Source organism: Myotis davidii, unplaced genomic scaffold (assembly GCF_000327345.1).
Source record: "Myotis davidii unplaced genomic scaffold, ASM32734v1 scaffold93, whole genome shotgun sequence".
NCBI lineage: Eukaryota > Metazoa > Chordata > Mammalia > Chiroptera > Vespertilionidae > Myotis > Myotis davidii.
Window position 1 is genome coordinate 10,716,445 of NW_006292095.1, and position 18,517 is coordinate 10,734,961.

At 52.0% G+C, this 18,517-nt stretch overlaps 2 protein-coding genes across 3 annotated transcripts in view; one reads left to right on the top strand and one right to left on the bottom strand.

Moving 5' to 3' along the window:
- Positions 1–12,868, top strand: part of GTF2E2 (general transcription factor IIE subunit 2) — a 93,206-nt gene extending 80,338 nt beyond the window's left edge. The window contains exon 9 of one of the 2 annotated variants that reach the window (XM_015565260.1): positions 11,817–12,868. The gene's annotated coding sequence lies outside the window, so the exon portion shown is untranslated. Of the gene's footprint in view, positions 1–6,982; positions 7,259–11,816 lie in introns of those variants that run through there. The other variant, XM_015565258.1, reaches the window with a different exon arrangement.
- Positions 12,835–18,517, bottom strand: part of RBPMS (RNA binding protein with multiple splicing) — an 85,156-nt gene continuing 79,473 nt past the window's right edge. Inside the window, exons 7-8 of the mRNA XM_015565265.1 lie at positions 15,705–15,835; positions 12,835–13,072 (exon numbers count right to left, since the gene is read on the bottom strand). Coding sequence (XP_015420751.1) covers positions 12,941–13,072; positions 15,705–15,835 — 263 coding nt within the window. The 3' untranslated portion in view covers positions 12,835–12,940. The remainder of the gene's footprint in view (positions 13,073–15,704; positions 15,836–18,517) is intronic.

Here is an 18,517-nt window from a genome sequence, read left to right on the forward strand (position 1 = left end):
AACGGAGGGTCCCACAGGGCCAAACAATCTTCTGAATGAAGAAACAAGGGCTAAGGATCATAACTTAAGTTTAAAAATGATGGGTGTATGGATATGGAACATGAACTTAGAAAATCCTGGACCTAACAGACAATTAAATACTAGTATACCTCAAAACTTAAAAGTGGTACTTTCAGGAGGAAAACGTTTCCCCTAAACAGTGAACTTTTAGATTTCACAAAATAGTTCAATATTATAAAGAATACTTGGGTATCTACCAGGGACTACTAACTTTATCTTTCTGAGAAAAGGACAGTTAAAATGCAATTGCCATTCACTAACACTGCCATTTCATTTAAAACAGGTACTTGAACATACACCCATAAGAACCTAATTTCAGAATTAGGGACAAATACTATCAACTTTTGTCTTGATTTCCTCCATCATAATAGAGAAGTGAAAAGTAGAACAGATGACCACTGGCCCAAGACACACACACACACACACACACACACACACACACACGGGTGGGGAAAAGTAGGTTTATGGTTGTGAATCCATAAAACAGAGTTTACTCTTGTATTATTAATTATTGGGTTATTTTCCATACAACACATGTAAACGTACTTATACTCAGCTGGTATTTGGGTGCCACTGGTGTAGGTTTTGGTTAGAGGTTAGAGCAGTTTCCCAAAGTGTCTATGTAAAAAATTAGTTTCCTAAGATTCAGTGTAAAAAAAAAAAAGTTCCCTGGTCTCAACTTGGGAAAGACTGCATCCTAGAGTTCCCTAATCTTAAAGATTCACGATGCTCGCCGGGACCGGTTTGGCTCAGTGGATAGAGCGTCGGACTACGGACTGAAGGGTCCCAGGTTCGATTCCGGTCAAGGGCATGTACCTGGGTTGCGGGCACATCCCCAGTGGGGGGTGTGCAGGAGGCAGCTGATCGATGTTTCTCTCTCTCATCGATGTTTCTAACTGTCTATCTCTCTCCCTTCCTCTCTGTGAAAAATCAATAAAATATATATATAAAAAAAAGATTCACGATGCTCACATTATTACAAAGGCTCCGAGAATCTCTCGGTAAAGAAGTCTAACTTTGTTTGACACTGGATGCACTTATGCACTCCCCCCTGCGATGATCCCTCAGGACAACTTCTTTGGCCACACTGAGGAATACGTTGGGACAGGTACAATTCTAACTTATTGAAGTTGATGTCTTAAAGCAGAAATGTCACCCCTCCAACTTACTTATTTTCACCACCAGAGAACGAGTCCTGACTGCCAGGTAAGGGTCTATTGACTGGCCACTCTGCTAAATCTTTGGTGGGATTTCTGATGCTCTCGTCCCCATCACCAATCCCTGTCCTGGTTGGCCAGGCCCTTCCTTCAGAACAAAGAAGCCTTCTTTCTGACCTAAACGAGCTCTCGGGAAGTGCCCCGTCTAAATGTGAAGGTGACATGACTCACCAACCGAGACTTCGTGTCAACAGGGCACCTTTCCTATAAGGCCCAGAGCTCTCCTCCTCCTCACGACGAGGGCGCTGACCCGATAAGGCTGGCTCCAGCACCCACCACTTCTCCAGTATTTTCCCTGTGAGTGAATCCAAGGCCTAGAGGCCAGAGGCCAGTCCCCACCCCCCAACCCCCAACCCTCCCCGCCCATGAACCTCTTAACAGTCTCAGTGGCCTCACGTGATCTAACAAACACACACCCAGTATCAATGGTGGGAGAAGAGCACCAGTTTAACTGGGAAGTATGTTTGCCTTAGAAGAGGAGCTTTTCAAGAAAAGGACCGTGCCTCTAGGTCGGCCTCAGGGACATAGGGACTGGCATTCCCCGGTCCATCCCTAGTCTCACTGTTCTTCCTGTTTGTGAAGGAATAATCCAGACCAAGGGAAGGTTGCCCGTAGAAACCTACCATTTAAGACTCTACTTTAGGGCAGACTCCCCAAACTCACACACCAAATTAGAGTTCAAAGTGACAGTGCTTTGTACTTAAACAAAAATGCAGTCAAGATACTGAATTTAGCCGAAACTGGTTTGGCTCAGTGGATAGAGCGTCGGCCTGCGGACTGAGAGGTCCCAGGTTCGATTCCGGTCAAGGGCATGTACCTGGGTTGCGGGCACATCCCCAGTGGGAGATGTGCAGGAGGCAGCTGATCGATGTCTCTCTCTCATCGATGTTTCTAACTCTCTATCTCTCTCCCTTCCTCTCTGTAAAAAATTAATAAAATATATTTTTTAAAAAAAGATACTGAATTTAAAAAGGCATTTAAAATTTTTATAGAAATTCTACATTTATAGAAAAAAAATCACCTGGCAGTTCTCTGAAGCAAGTTTAGGCCTAAGATAAAACAGCACAAAGATGACAATTTAGGATATTGTTTCCATCAAGATAAGCAGCTTTCAGGAAAGCCCAGCGCCTGCCTTCAGGACAAACATCAGGCATTTCAGAGCCTAGAGCTGTGGAGGAGAGGCTGTTCCAGAACCCGGCCTCTGCTGCCCCCCTATATGCTAGGTCCAGGCCAGCCCAGACCACCTCCTGGCACATCCCCTCCCCTCAGACTGTCCGACCGACCCCCCGACCCTCCCCAGGCCCCACAGCCACTCCTGGGACAGGCTCCTTTATCTGGGGGTGGTCACACCAGTCCCCCCATCCAGCCTGCCTTGTTCTATATACTTCGTTAGTGGCCCACAGGATATCCGCGGTCTTGCCACCATCCAAGACATGCCTCATATGTAAGCTCTCTTAATAAATTAGATGCGCCCTGTTTGGTTTGGGTCAGTGGATAGAACGTCTGCCTGTGGACTGAAGGGTACCGGGTTCAATTCCAGTCAAGGGCACATGCCTGGGTTATGGGTTTGATCAACAGTATGGGGCGTGCAAGAGGCAGCCGATCAATGATTCTCACTCATCATTGATGTTTCTATATCTCCCTCTCTGAAATCAATAAAAACATTTAAAAAAAATTAGACACAATGCTGAAGTAGTCAGCTTCTTTCTTGGGTCTCAGCCTGGGGAGATTGTACACACATTATCTGAAGCTGTACGATACACAGGTGCACGAGGGGAAGTTACTGCTGATAAAGTCTAAGGCTCCCATGATGAATCACTGTAAAAAGTGTTTTTTTAATCCTCATCTGAGGATACCTTTTCCATTTATTTTTTTAAAAAGAGAGAGTGGAAGGGGGAGAAAGAAACATCGATTGGTTGTCTCCGAGGCTTGGTATTGAGCCTGCAACTGAGGTAGGCACGTGACTGGAATCGAACCCTGGACCCTTCAGTCTGCAGGTCAATGCTCTAACCACTGTACATTTTAGATGACTTACACCTTCACATGAAGAGGGTTTGTTTGGGGCTGGCAGCAGGCGAGCTACAATGACAGTGAAACCCCCGACACCTGTCCTCCCGAACCAGCATGATGAAGTGGGAGGCCAGGCTCAGGGCTTTAGGTGAGACTCAGAGGAGCATCCCTCCGTCTCCCTCGACTCCAGGGGGCAGTCTTGTGGAAGGACGCACTGCCACGGAGTTCTTCCAGTGGGGGAGGTGGGGAGCGGGAGGGCGAGAGCTGCCCATGTCCCGGCACATGTCCCGGCACATGTCCCGGCTGCCAAGAAGAGCGAGTACTCACGTAGTATTCAGCAGAACTGACGGGACTTCCAGCCCTGAGACGTAGCCTCCGAGGGGGGGAGCCAGCGCATCTGGAGAGAGAGGTGGGAGAAGGCGGTAAACCAGGGCTCCCAGCTGCTGTCTCACTGCTCAGAGTCAGAGTGTCCTGCTGGGCTCCACCCTTTGCTCCATGGAGGTGCCCACTCACACCTGCTCACGGCACTTCTCCCCCAAGAAACTTCCTACACGCCTCTGTGAACGCAGAGGCCGAGCTGGCAGGAAAACACCCATCTCAAGGAGCCCTGATCCTCTTTCAGAAATAAGAGGGTGGCAAGCTGCAGTCTGGCCCAGTGAGCCCCCTCCCCACACGCAGCAGCGCCTGGGCTGCAGGACAGGCTGCTAATGGCTCCCTCAGAGCATGTGGGTCTGCTCTGACGAAGAAAGGATAGGTCATGGCACCATCGAGCCGATGGCCAGGCCAGGACTGAGATTCTGCTCCTGTTCTTAGAAAAGGGGTCTGGCTTCTTGGCACTGTGGGTGTCGGGCACCCTGTGCCTTCTGCCAAGGGGGACCCGCAGCCCAATCCCATTACGTTTCCAAAGAGGACGGCCAGCCCCAAACAAACGGATCAAATGAGGCCTTGTCCTCCTGGCAGGATGGTCCTGGTCCTGTGCTGAGGAAAATGTTAAAAAAACTAACAAAAGGGCAAGTGTACTTTGGCTTTAACAAACATCCATCTATTGGCCATGTCAGTTTTGTCCCTAAGCCTTTGGACAGAGGGAAGAGGGTCTGTTTGCCGCTGCTCTGTTTGCACTGAGGAGGGACGGCCTTCCTTCACCTGAAGCAAGCGCTGCTGGGAGCAGTGGTGGCAGAGCCAAGTATAACATGGTGTTGGGGGGAGGGGGTGCCAAGAAGAGGGCTGGGTGCCCCTCGGAGGTGACCCCCTCCACTGTTACCTGGGTCTGGCCCAAACCGTTTCACCTGAAAACGTTTCCAGAGGTGAATGTGATGCTGGGCAGAATGTCACCCTGACACATCTACTCCAGTGGTTTAATACAACGCATTTCGCACAGAAACCCTTCTTCACGTGGCGTCTGATCTCCACACCATGGGCAGGGGCAGCAGCACTGGCTGACATGGGGGTGTAGGGGGCTGAGGCCTGGGAGGCAACCGCAGAAGCCAGGGGCTCCGCGGGATTACTGAGACCTCCCTGCTTCCACAGGCAGGAAACCAGCTGAGTCCTGGGCATCCTGAGCGATGCCCCACGGTCACGGGGCCCAGTGGGCTCAGGCTCACCAGCTCTCCTGATTTTGTTCTGAAGCTGGCTAAGAATGGGTCCTCGCAAAGCCCACAACAGTCGCCCCACCTTTTGCCCTGGTCCCCACAAAGTCCTTGGCGTTTCCTTCCACACTCCCACCCATGGGCGTCCCCCCAGAGTGGTGGTTTCCTGCCTGGCTGTCAGTGCTGCTCTCGGGGACACTCTCCCAACCTGGGCAGAGGATCTGGTCTCACTCACTCGGGAAATGGACTTAAAAGCACTGTGGACACACTCAGCTCTGCCTACACCTCGGGGAACCCCTCAGGCCAGCTGTGCTTAGCGATCCTGAGGGACCACAGCACGTTGACTAGAAATTAGAGCAGCAGCTCCACTGGGACCCCCGCGCCCCATATTGTGAGAGGGCAGAGCTCCCTTCCTCAGGGGCCTCCAGCAGGCGCTGAAGCTCATTTAAGGCCAGGCCAGAGTCATTTCCACACACAGAGCAATGAAGGGAATGAGGGCCCAGAAACTTTGCCTGCAGGTAAGCTAAAGAACATGTCATTTTGGGAATTTAGGGGTGTACACAGAGCAAAGGAGGGAAAGGAAGAGGGGCAATGTGGGAGGCAGGAGGACCAGAGGGGAGAGGAAGGGTAGACTACAAGGGAAGGGGGAGAGGAAGACAGAGACACGGAGAAAAAACGCGTACCTACCCATGGCTTATGGCTTTGTGCATCTGAATCCACTTGCTCCCTAAGCAAAGGGCAGGGCTGGAGCTGCCTTCCTGAGACAGGTGGTAAAGGGTGGGTCGGGGCACAGCCCTGAGGCAGGTGAAGGGCTGGGAACCTAAACACAGTGGAAGGGGGAGGGGTCTGTGTGCACCTGGGCTGGGGGAGCACGTGTGACGACTGGTGCTGCCTGGGTGTGGGCCCGGGGTGCCAACCCACGAGGCCAAGACACGCTGGTGCTTCAGAGGAGACAGGAGCCGCAGTGGGTGGCATGACCGGTTCAGTGCAGGTGGCTGCGGGAAGGGAGCCCTCATCTCCACGCACCCACGCCAGCCTCTGACAGCCTCTCGCACTCTGGTCCCTTCCATCCACACCGCACCGCTTTCATTCTCAGACACAACGGGCCTGCCGTGGTGGGACTAGCGCTACGCCAGCCTGGGCTGGAAGCCCCGAGCCCTCCAGGGTGACAAGCAGGCTGCTTCGAGCTGTGGGGTCCAGGGAAAGCTGTGCTCAGCAGAGCCGAGGTGATGTTGGCCTGCTGGCCAGTTCTCAGGGGCACGTGGAGGCGAAAGGAGTAAAGACAGGCCTTGAAATTCATCACTCTTGTGCCGCAGGCTCTTCTCACCACCCAAGCCTGCCTCCTCTTCCACCTTCCAGCAGAGGGCAGTGTTCCCAGGGCCGACATCCATGTTTCACAGGCAGCAGGGCTCATGGGGAGAAATCGGGTGCAGGGCTGGCCCAGGTGAACAAACTGTGCTGTGCTACTCACTGCTGTCCTCTGGGGGAAGAGAAGGCTTAACCCTCACACCCCCTTGGGCTGCTTGTTCTGCTGTGGGTTCGGCCCCAGGGTGCTGGTGGCCACTTCTGCCCACTGTCTGGGGCAGTGATGGCGAAACTTCTGAGCTCGGCGTGTCAGCATTTTGAAAAACCCTAACTTAACTCTGGTCCGTCTGCAGAAAAACTCCCACTCACAATCCTACATACACTTCCAGGGGCTTCAGAAGTCCTTGCAAGAACGTCTAACATAATATCTATAGCCCAGCCTGGCACTGATCATTCCCTTTGTGCAGAGACTAAGCACATCGCAAGGTTGTGACATCCCTAAGTGAGTAAGCGGCATGAAGGCCCTGGGACACTTCTCCACTGGAACTCGATGCAGTAACAGTCATTACCAGGACAATGCAGGGGCCATGCTGCCGGGGTTCTACCATCACATTCCTCGGAAATGCTCCTCTAGAACGGGCACACTGCGGTCTCCCACGCCTCGGCGTGTACTAACTCCTGTGACTGGTGAAAGGAGAGCACCCAGCAAAAAAACAAAACAAAAAACCAGGCAAAAATAAAGTGGAATGCTAGAAAAAGTAGTAAGTACCCATAAAAATAATTTCCATCCTCTTCCATTTATAGATAAGGACACCAAGGCCCAGAGGACTAAATACATACAGATGTCACTTTCCCAACCGTGCTGCCAAGGACAGGAAGACCCTGGCTGGCCTCCAGGGGGAGCCCCTGCCAGTCCCCCCACCCCCACCCCGCCACAGGGGTCACTGTTTGCACTGTACTGTCCCCTCTCCAGCGACTGACTCCCATCGTCACCCTTGCCTTTAGAGATCATCACCAGAAGTGCGTCCCAGGTACTGGGCACAATTACGGTAGCCGTTATTAATAAATACCCCTGGCTTTGGCTGTCTTCTCCTCTGTGGTTCTCTAAGTGTGGTACGCAGACCATCAGCATCACCCGAGAACACGTCAGAAGTGCAGAAACTAGGGGAGTGGCCCAAGCACCTGCATTTAACAAGCTCCCCAGGCAACAACGATGCATGTGCTCCAGACTGAGACACACGTTCTTAAATGAGGCTTACAAACGTGTGGCCAGAAGCCGAGCGGCAGAGATGCTGGGAGAAACAGTCTCCCTGCAGCAGGCCCAACACACACGGCACAGCAAAGACTGACAGCTCCACAATAAAGAAACCTGTTTGATGTGCTCGAACCCTGGGCTCTCCAAGTTTATCTGACCACAGCATCTCTTTCTGTGTGGCAGCTGGCAGTAACCGTGGCGTGGAGACATGTTGGCCTGAAGGCCTCTTCTGGTGGTGGCATTTGGTGGATCCTAACGACACTAATCAGAGCTGGAAGGTCGACCCGCAGCCGGCCGGCGCCCTGGGTGTCCTGTCTGTAAGGAGCTACCCTTCCCTCGTGCGGACGCTGTACCTGCATGCTCGCTCCCCCAGCTCCCCATTCAGAAGCAAGCTCGCGGGCCCCGAGACTGCTGCGGGCTGGAGCCCACTGCTGCGGCCACTCACTCAGCCAAGTCTGCCCTCACTCGGCTTAGGGACGGTCACTGTTGAACACCACAAAGGAAGCCCGTCAGCCCCACAGCAAACTCCGCTGAAGGTTGTCAGGCTGCGGGAAAGGCCACCAAGCCAGATGTACACATGCTCTGATCCAAGAAACTCTGCTCACCAAACAGACTGGAGTGATAATTTGTAATATAATAAAGATGAAACTCTTTGTGGGACTAATGATAGGGTTCGTTTAAATAGCAACCCCATTTTTAATACCGCATTCACCCAACTGGAGGAACACTTCGGGAATTTGTTTCAAGAAATGAGGCCCACTGACGATCACTCTGTCAGGGAACTTCTAACCCACCCCCAATGCCCCCTGCCCCTTTCCTAACAGACACAGAGGGCATGCAGTGCCATCAGCATCCTTCACTACTTGTCTGGCACCTAACAGTCCTTGCCTCAGGCAATCAAACAGGTTGCCACTGTCTAGGCATACTGTCACGTCTCACATGAACTGGTTCAAAGGTTACCTACCACCTTACCGCTGGCTGACTGTACACAAAGCCACGCTGTAGCCCAGCCCTGTGCTCCCGCCCACCTCCCAGTCTGAATGGTGGGACATTGCCGAGGTCTCAGCCTGGGCAGGAGCGAGATCTAGACCCCAAATGCGAGGCCCTAGGCCTGTGAGCACCTGCTGAGACCAGTGAGGCTTGGCTAATGAAACATAAGCCCTCAGGGATAACTTTCTCTTCTGGGCTTTTAGACTCTAACCTGCCCGTCCTGAGCACAAGCCAGGCTCTTACTTCCAAACAGGCATGTGAAATGTGCTCAGACATCCCAGAAGTTCACGCAAGACGCCTCTCGGATCGAGGCACCCAAGCATGTAACACCCTGTGTCAGATAAAGTCCATCGTGGTTGCCTGTCATCCATATTTAATTGTGTCAGTCTGTTAATTTTTAACTATGTTTGCGATCGAGGGCCATTAGAGGTCTCCAGGAGCTGAGCTCGGTGAAGCGAGAAGAACTTGGAGCAGCGTGGCTGCGGCTTGAAGCTGGGGCGTCCCCTTTCCCAGCCTTCACAAAGCCCGGGCCTCCCCCCCAGCAGCACAGCCTGAATAAAACATGATCCCATCTGGAGCTGATTTTCCTTTTTGCCCCTGTCACAGCTGGTTAACTTCAGGGAAAAGTTCACTTTCTTTTTATGAAGGATAGGTCTTATCATTGCAAAGTTTTTTTGCAGCCTTGGCTTTGTTGCCAAAGCAGTTAGCATGCTGTCTGGGTGCCTATTCCTACAAAACAAGGCCTGAAACCCTGCGTGGTCGGCCCCCTGCCCGAGGCAGCGACTCCCCTCCACACACACCACAGACACAGGCACCATCAAGTCCTGACAAAAAGAAGAGCATTTTAGTCATCACGAGGCTACGCCAAGCATTGTACCCTTCCCCACAAAATAACCCCTTGAAGTAGGTGTTCAGATGAGGAGACTGAAGCTCAGAGAAATGTTAAAAAAGCCTGCCACCTCCCAAAGTTAGCAGAATGGGTGGAAAACCTCATTAAAATGGGACTTTCTGAAGTGAAGGCCTGCGGCCCTATTATGAGCTTTGCACTGGGCCCGCTGCGCCATCCTGACGGTCAGACCTGCCTCTGTTAACAGTCCCCGTCTGTCAGAGGTGGGCTCACTGAGACGCAGAGATGGGCTTTCACGGGCAGGGAGGGCATGGAACAGACCAAGGATCTAAGGAGCTTCGCCTCACAAAGGACCACGTGGAACCTGCCCGAGAAACCTGGGAAACGGCGCACCGAGGGAGGCCCCCCTGCTGCCCCGTCAGGGCAGGTCCACGGTGAGCCATTCTCGCACCTGGGTCAGCGACACTGGACAGGGCACCCAGGGGATGGACTTGTTTTGGAACAGGTACTGCCAAAGGCTGCCCAGCGCAGGCAAGTCTGGCCTCCGTAGCCGCAGCTCTGCCAAAGGCACGACGTCTCCAACAACACTGGGTGGAGATGAGGCCAGCGAGGCAGGGCCGGGCAGGACGAGAAGGTATTGCTGGGCTAGGAGTGGATCCCCTGGGGTTCAGCCACAGGACCGTGAGGAGAACTACAAGACACAAGATGTAACTCCACCCCCCTGGAAAGGAGGCTGGTGGAGTCCTAGAGAGGGGGGCAACCGCAGGAAGAACAAGCCAGAAAGCCCAGGGAGGAAGGGGGCGGCCTGCCGGCTTTCTCTAATCCGGCCTCCGATAGAAAAGCGAGACCAGGCAGCAGCTGGGAAGTTCAGGGCCAGCGGTGTGAGTAAAGCAAAATACACCAACTGCTTGGTCTCTGGGATGTCAGCTGTTTCCTGCTCTTGATCCATTTCCTGAAGAATTTTCTTCGGGCAGGAGCGTGGGGCCTGGCTGTGGGCAGACTCCCCGCGGGACAAGTCCTCCTGCAGGTGCGGCACTCAGCAGCAACCACGCTCCTGGCTGGGGGGCAGACGTCTCCTCATCTTGCTCCGTCCCCGTCGTTCTCCCCACCTCTGGTCTTCCTCTGGCTGCAGCCATGGGCCTCTGGAGCCCTGCTGGTGCCGGCGAGGTGTGCGGAGAGTCCTCGGTGCCGAACCAGCACAGCCTCGTGGTGCTGGGCCCGGGGTCCCTTTTCGCTGAAAGTTCGTACGCTCCCTAAAGGCTAATGTTACTCAGCCCTTAGATGAGCCGGGCCCTCTTTCAAGAGTCTTGCACGAGGGCCCCTCATTCTCACGGACGGGAACCCCGAGGCTAAGGCACCTGCTCCGTCAGGTCCCAGAGTGACCAACTGCAGGGCCTGGGGCTGACGGGCAGCTCCGCAGCAGGGCGCCGGGAAGGGCAGGGGCTCTGGGCTCCTACTGACTGGGAGCTGAGCTCACACTAACCGGCCGACCTGCCCCATCTCTGAGGGAAGTTAAGGCAGATGCCCCTTGATGACTAGACATTAGACAAAGCTGGCACCTTCAGGAGCACCAAAGGGTGCTTTCTCCTCGCAGTCTGACCTTCAGAGCTGCAAATTTAGACAGAAAGTAATGTCAGAGGATTCATAGTTTCATGCATGTCTGAACCACGGGAAGCCTCGAGTAGAACAGCCCTAGGCTTCTCTGCGGTCCTTCAGAGCTGTGGTCGTCGGACGATGCCAAAGCCCCGGGTGGCAAGAGGACCACACCCCTTTGGGAAAGCCAGGCCTTACGGACAAGGACACAGGTTCAGGGCTGACGCCATGTGATGCTCGGAAGTAAGGCCGGACCTCAGGACTCCTCCCTCACCTCGGGGAGGCTGTTGGCTGAAGTGCTGAACTCTCCTGGCTCCCAGCGACGGCTTTATGACTGGCCCCCCTGCAGGACCAGCCGACGTTACGGCACTGGATGCTGCCTCTGAACAGGAGGGGGAGCTGGACAATGAGTCCTTCGTCTACAAGTCCCACAGGTGCGGGGCCGTGGCGCGTAGCTGCCAGGCTGCCGGGCTGCGTGCTCACCTGAGGCCGCTCACACCTGCCCGCTCCCTGCCTCTCAAGATACTCCTTGCTCACGGTCTCTGTGCTTCACTTACATCCCATCCCAAACCAGAGTTCGTGTGTCGTCTTTACCTCTGCATTCTCTACAGGGCACCGTTAGTGACAGAGAAGATGCTTAATAACATTTGTTCTTTTCAAAAACAGTTGTAAAGGGCAGTGCTCACAAGTCTGCAGTGCTGCCGAGTAAACGCCGGGACACGGCGGCGGCGGTGGGGCACCCGCGTCAGGCCACCGCACGCCATGCCTGGGCCCTCTCTCCCTCACGATCTTGCCTCCCTATTTGCTGTGTCTCTTTTCCCATGGTCCATTTTTGTATTTATTTTGGATTTAACCTTTAAATGTTTCCAGTGTGTCATAAGAGATCTCCCAAGGGGCATGTCTTGCCCCTGGGAAGTCTGTGCTGTGATTTGAAAACCTTTGTTTACGTGCAGGTGACGTGTCCGAGTCCAGAGCCATAGAGCAGCCTGTGAAATCTGCTACGGCGCAGGCACAGGGGCCCCGGGAGCACAAACAGGCACCAGCACCTGCTGTCGCAGCCCCTTACCTGCCACAGGCCTGGCCCAAGAGCCTGCCCCTGGTCAAGGGTCCATGGCATTGTCGTGGAATGTGGTGAGGACTGTGCTTCACTGACTTTCTTGCTGCCCCATCAGCAACAAGACTAAGAACGAAACTGAACCCAGACGACAGGCTGAGATGTGTGACCACGAGGTGACAGGAGCAGCTGGACGTCCTCTGGAGTATCATGTTCCCGAACGCCATGAATGAAGCCTCCCTCGCCTGTTCAATGACTCACAAATACAGCTAATAAATTTCAAACACCAATGACCTTGAAAGGAAACAGGATGATCACGTCTAAAAATATTAATGATCTTCTCAGAAGTCAAATGTTTGCTGCACCAGTTTTTCATCTCAATAAAAATAAAGCAATATTGAGGCCTACAATCCTACCACCACATCCAATGATTCTTTAAGGACAGGATTTGATGTCAATTTAGAGATGGAGACACCAGACCATGAACTGAAGGTGCGCAGAACTAGATGTGTGATGCAACTCCTTTTCCATGACAACTCCCGTCTCCTGGGTCCTCCTCCTCCTGGACCAGGGTGGATAACCGCAAAACACATTGCTTGCTTCAAATAGGCTTCCACCAGCGACCCACACCATCTTGCTGAAGCCAGGTCTCCCGGTAGATGTGACCCCTGATGCTAGAACGAGAATCTTCCAATACATAGCCTTTGAGGGTTTGGAGCCCGAGAAGATGGAAGCGGCGGCAGCAGTGAGGCCCCAGATCTGGCTGCCTCATCCCCAGAGGCTCCTCCTCCTCCCCCCACAGAATGTACACTCAGAGTCACTGGACCCACTTCTCCCACAATCTCAGCCAAAGGTAACATCTTAGCTCCAAAATCCCATCATCATGAAAACAAAACGCTGCAGTCTACTTGAGATTGTTTTTGGTCTGATTAAAATTTTTATTGAATTTTCTCAAATGTTACCAAGAAATAGTTTTGTAGGGGGTGGGGTGGGGTGGGGGTGGGGGATTGCTAACAAGCGAATTCAGCCTGGGAGCTCCCTCTGCTGGTCTGCAGTAGGCTGATACGTTACAAACACATTCCCAGAGACAAATCTAATTTGCTGGAGAAGTGGACAAAAGACAGGTGTGTTGGGCTTTGCCTCAGGACAGAAACACTAGAAGAAAAAAAAAATCCATGTCTCAAAACAGAGCACAACATTGCTGAGAAAAGCAAAATAATTTAAAAGCTTCTCCAAAGACATGTAATAAGATCTCCAAAACAAAACGGAATTAGCAACTAAGGGGATGCTCCGTGTCGGTCTCTACCTCCAGGTAATAACTCTCTTAGGCCCTTTGGTGAAGCTTAAGTTCTGATTCCCTTGACTTTGCCTCCAAGTCTCTTCGTAGAGGCTTCTTATCTGCTTAGAAGAGAAAGATCCAAGGAGTCACCGGAGTGAGGCTTTTTCAAAACTCCATCAGAGAGTAAGCCTGCTGAGCCAGCACGGCAGCAGGAAGAGCCGGGCTGGGGGTCGGGGGCCTGGCTGGTCATGGCAGAGCCACTCGCGATTGGGGTAACTCTCCCCACCTTCTCCGGTCTGTATATCCTCATCTGTAAAATGGCCAGACCAGGTGATCTGTAGAGCCTCTGCCAGTCTGTGCTATGACGCTCGTATTGGACAAAGATATTTAAATGACCATGTCTGTCCATGAGTCTTTAGGATACAGAACCCACGCTCGCACTGGGAATGACTCGGAACAAGAAGTGGGGCTGAGCACAAGGACCTCTCTGGTACCAGATGAGAGTTCTGCCACCTCCAGGGCCGATGTGGCAGAACCAAGGGGAGTCCAGGTTGGGAGGGTCTCCAGATCAAGGAAGAACTCACAGGGAAGGTGCCGCCTGGGCAGTATATCCCATGAAGTCAAAGGGTTGAGTCCATCTAATTTTGGCGCTTCCTCTCCCATCCTTTCTCACAATGGCCTGGGCTTTCTAATCTCTTATGGCTCTTGAGCGCCTTTTCTCACCATATCTCCAGGTACTATTTTTCATTTCATCTGTTATATGGGTGAAGGAAGGGCAAATTACCCAGATGCCATGGCCAAAAGCCACTATTCCCAGTCCTTTCTGGCCACTGTCAATCCCTGCTTGTCCAGAGCAATGATGAAAAGCTTTGGTGCTTATTAACCAAAGCCATGGATATTCAGATGACCACGTGAACTTGGCACTATTTTATGGTATTTACTAACACTTGCCTCAATTGTCAACTGATCCATATTCTAGGCAATCTAGCAAGAGGAAGAGGAGAGGAGACACATTCGCAGATGGTAGGGTGGGGTGTATGGGCCCAAACAGAGGGGGCACTTTCCCCGTCATCTACAAGTGATCTCCAAGCCCACTCTGAGCAGGATGATGACTCAGCAGAAGATACCCACAGGTTTATGTTCTACCCCTCCTTCCTCTACCTGCCATCTCCAGGTGACCAAGCAGACATGGACAAAAGGTGGAAAAGCAGCGGAAAGCACAGCTAATCTAGAAAAGGGGAATTAGTCTCAGAATAATCTTGTTACTTTATTTTCCGGGCCAAGTGCCACCTGCGTTTTTCTTCACTACTTTCTGCCTCCTCCTGCCAGCACAGAGAGAGTAGCCACTGGGCTCCCCGGCTGTCTCTCAGCTCACCTGCACGAGGCCCGGGAAGCCGGTTGCCAGTGCACGCAGGAAGCATTTAGAGCTTAGCGAAAGAATGGAAGGACAGTCAGCCGACAGCACCCCTGGCCCCACGCTCTGTGGGAACCTTCGCTGGGACTGTTGTAGGGTCTTACACAATACGGTGAGTTCTGTACAACAAGAGGCTTCAGTCTGAAGGAAGAGTACTCTAGGAAGCTGTTTATTTCATCCAGCCTTGGAAATAAACACTAAGCAAAACAGACAAACAAAAACCCCACCTGGCCAAGCCAACACATCTTAAAAAACCAGGCTTTCCTGCTTTTAGAGGAGTTACACATGCAGTAGACAAGTGAAACCTTGACTCTCCTATCTTTCTTGCTACTGATCATCACCATGAATCGTAATACTGATTATTACTTACACTAAAAGGAAAGCTTTTCTCTCCAAGGGGAGAGAAAGAGTTGGTAGGTAGACAGTAATCTTTGTGAAGAAACAAGGGGATTTATAAATCTCAGGCTATTCTTAACTTAAAAAAAAAAATAAAGCTGGTCAGAATAAAGGCCTCTACTTTGACCTGCAATTACATTCTAGACACTATTTTATACTTTCTTTTCTTCAGGATTTCCTGATAATGGGAAAAAGAAACCCTGAATTTCTTCTGTAACATATTCCTAGAAGCTCCCAACTTCCCCTTTGGTCACTAGCTATCAGAGAGCACGAGAGAAAAATCTCCCAGAACGCAGAAACACACGCAGACACGTAACTCCTACGACAAACGCACACCTCCCCTGCGGCCCTTCCACACGACAAGGCACACACACATCTATGCTCTGGTGACACCTCTAGATGGCTGGGAGCTGGGGAGGTCACCTGGGCCCAGTCCCTCGTGGGTGACATGAGGGTGAGATCATTAAGGAAGAGAGAGGTGTTGTTTGGGCAAACATCAGGCAGTGGGTGATATCATTGCTGTCAGATGGTCCTCGTAAGTCCTGGAGGAGTGTCAGCTCGATTTAGAGGGGATCAGTAGTCTCTCGAAGGTGGATCTGTTAGCTGGTAGGTGTTAGTTGTATGGTGTGCTCTGGGAACCAGGTTTGAAAGGACTGGTGGAGGAGTGAGTGAAGTCGTGGCCGATGGGTATAAATTACCTGGGCATGCAGTGAAGCGGGATAGGTGAAAGCAGGAGGAGGTAGAGCAGGCGCTAACTCCGCTGGGTACAGAGGGTACGGGGCCCACACTTCAGGGCTACTGGGGTAAAGTGCAGGCACTGTGAGCTCATCTGCAAGAAAAGAATAAGGGGAGAGTTAGTGGTTACCAAACAGCCGGTTTCAAATCAGAACAAAACACTCAGTAACCCAGAGCCCCAATCCATGTCAGAAGTCAAATGACTCTCATTCTTTTAATAACCTGCTGGCTTCGGCCTGCGAACTCTAAGCCAGGGAACGGGAAACACACAATGAGAGAAAGCAACTCGCATCGGCTGCGGGTGCCTGCTGAGAGGCCGGGCAGGCTCTGCCTGGGGCACTCTGATGTCTGTCCAATCACAGCTGGGGGACCCAGAGCAGTGGGGGTTTCCTGTATAAACAGTGCATGTGGTCTTCTCAGGGAAGGAGGAAGAAAAAGAACCAGTAGGAGATATCTCTTGAAAACCACTGAGAGCCTTTGGGAGAACAACGGCTTCCTGGCACGACCCCAAAAGACTGGAAGAACTGAAGGACTTGTCTGCTTATCAGTATAATTAATAGACAAATAAATTATGTTCATCAAGCATTTCACATTTGGCGCTTAGATGCACAGGACCAGATGTTGTACCTACACAGTGTATAAGTTGTTAAAAATTCAGAAAATGGAAGTGGAAAGCCTCGAGTATTTTGATTAAAGCTAAGCTCCACAAAGATGCAAATATGAACATTCACAAATGCTGTTTACACCGACTATATTTATTTTCTAGGGAAAAAAGTGAATCAATCTAAACAATCCTCAGGCAGCTCTGATTCCACTAGGGTCAAGCTGCAGTTTTCCAGACTGAAGGGCAAGTGCCTGGGCCTCAGAATGCACCGGGCAGCAATCCATTAAAGTAACAGCAAACACCCGGGCAAAGACAGAAGGAACATCAGTCAATAGTTATGAATCTGGACCCTGTGAAGCAGCAACCTCAACATGCGCTTTTACCACCTGTCAAATCTGAACTCAAGTAGGTCAAGGATGCTGCCCAGACCTGCTCAGGGACTCAGGGAAAGGTGGCTGATAAAACCATTAGTGACCCCACCATTCAGGACTTTCCAGGCCTACAGTGCATGTGATCCAAGGAGAAGAGTCCCACCATCTCAGAAGCCACCCAGCCTGCTCATCCCAGGTCTCCCTCATCCTTGTCATCCCCCAAACTCTGGCTCTGGGCAGGCTTTTCAGAATGGGAAGGGGCTAGCAACAAAACTGCTCGCTGAGTGTGAGGGAGGTGGGGACTGCTCTATGGAGCCACCAGAAAGCAGCTGAGCCTGTGGGTGCATGTGCACCTGGTGGGTGGGCAAGGCTTTCGACAGCCAGCCACATGGCAAGGGCTTCTGCCAGGATGATGGAGCCCAGAGCTGACTGATGACTGTCTGTTCAGAGGGCAGCTTGGGGATCCCAACACTCTGCTCTATAAGGGGGCCGGCCGGCTGGCTTCCCCACTCCCTCTACCTGATGCCCTCCTCAGGCTTGGCGATGGGAACACGCTTGCCTGTGTCCAGGCTGGAGAGCCTAGGCCCAAGAGTGGAGTGACTGTTGTTACTGAGGGAGGCAAACATGGCGTCACAGCCGCTTTAAAATGATCAGGTGGAGACCACCAGTCCTAGGGTGTAGGTGTGTATAGTTTCTGTAAGGAAATGCCCCAAAAGGGGCGATTTGAGGGAATGCTACCAGACCTCGTTTCCTGTTGCGAGGAGACCATCTGATTCCCATTGGAGCCGCTCCCGTGGGAGCCCGGCTCGTGGAAGCTCAGAGCTGCCAGAACCAATGCCCGACGGCAACAACCACGCTCAGGAACAACGTGCTATTACTGCTGGTACTTCAGCTACCACGCTGTTTTAAGATATTTGGAGTCTTCCTGAAAAGTCAAGAGAGTCTCAAGCCCGGCACACTCCGTTTCTCAGCCCCGCTGGACAGCAGGAGTGACCACCACCAAAGGGCTGTGCTGGGCCGGGCCCGGCTGAATGCGGGTTTTTGCCTGATCAATGGGTGCTTCCTTGAGAGGGTTTTAAAACAAATGTCTTTTAAGACATCTGACCCTAAAGAGAGAACTAACGGAGATGAGGGGAGTCGGCTTCTCAGGCTCAGCCTGACTGATGGAGTCGATGATTGCCGGACACAGGCATTTTCATCCTAAAGCATCACCACCCACTGGGTTTCTACTGATGCTCAGAGACGATTCACTGAAGAACATTTGCACAAAACCTAGCCCAGCAGAATGGGGATTTGGAGGCAAACCCAAAGCTGCTGAGTAATGGGATAGTCAGGTGGTGAAGCAGAGGCCTAAGGGATTAGGGTGAACTTTCACATGGTAATGCTTTTGGTACATCCTGTCGTGTCTCCCTTCTCTTGTGAAGGAAGCACAAGGAGTGACTGTAAATGTCCAGAGACAAGCAGCACGTGGGGGTGGTCAGGAGGATGTGCTCTCAAGATGAGTCAATGGAGATGTCTGAGCTGAGCTAGTGACCACTGGGAGGAGAGGAGTAGGGATAATTCCTAAGAAGTTTTCAAGAATCGGAGTCTCACTCAAGTCTGCACCCCAGGGCCAGCTCTGAGACTGGCATGTAGTGTGTAATACTACTTGTTGATTGAATAGTATCCAGTGGAAAGTTGTTTAAAGATATACTACTGCTTTCTTTGTTAAAGGAACTTCAAAAATATCCGTAGGAACTAGATTACTGTATCTAAAACTTCCCAATCCTTGCAGTATCTCTCTCTCTCTCTCTCTCTCTCT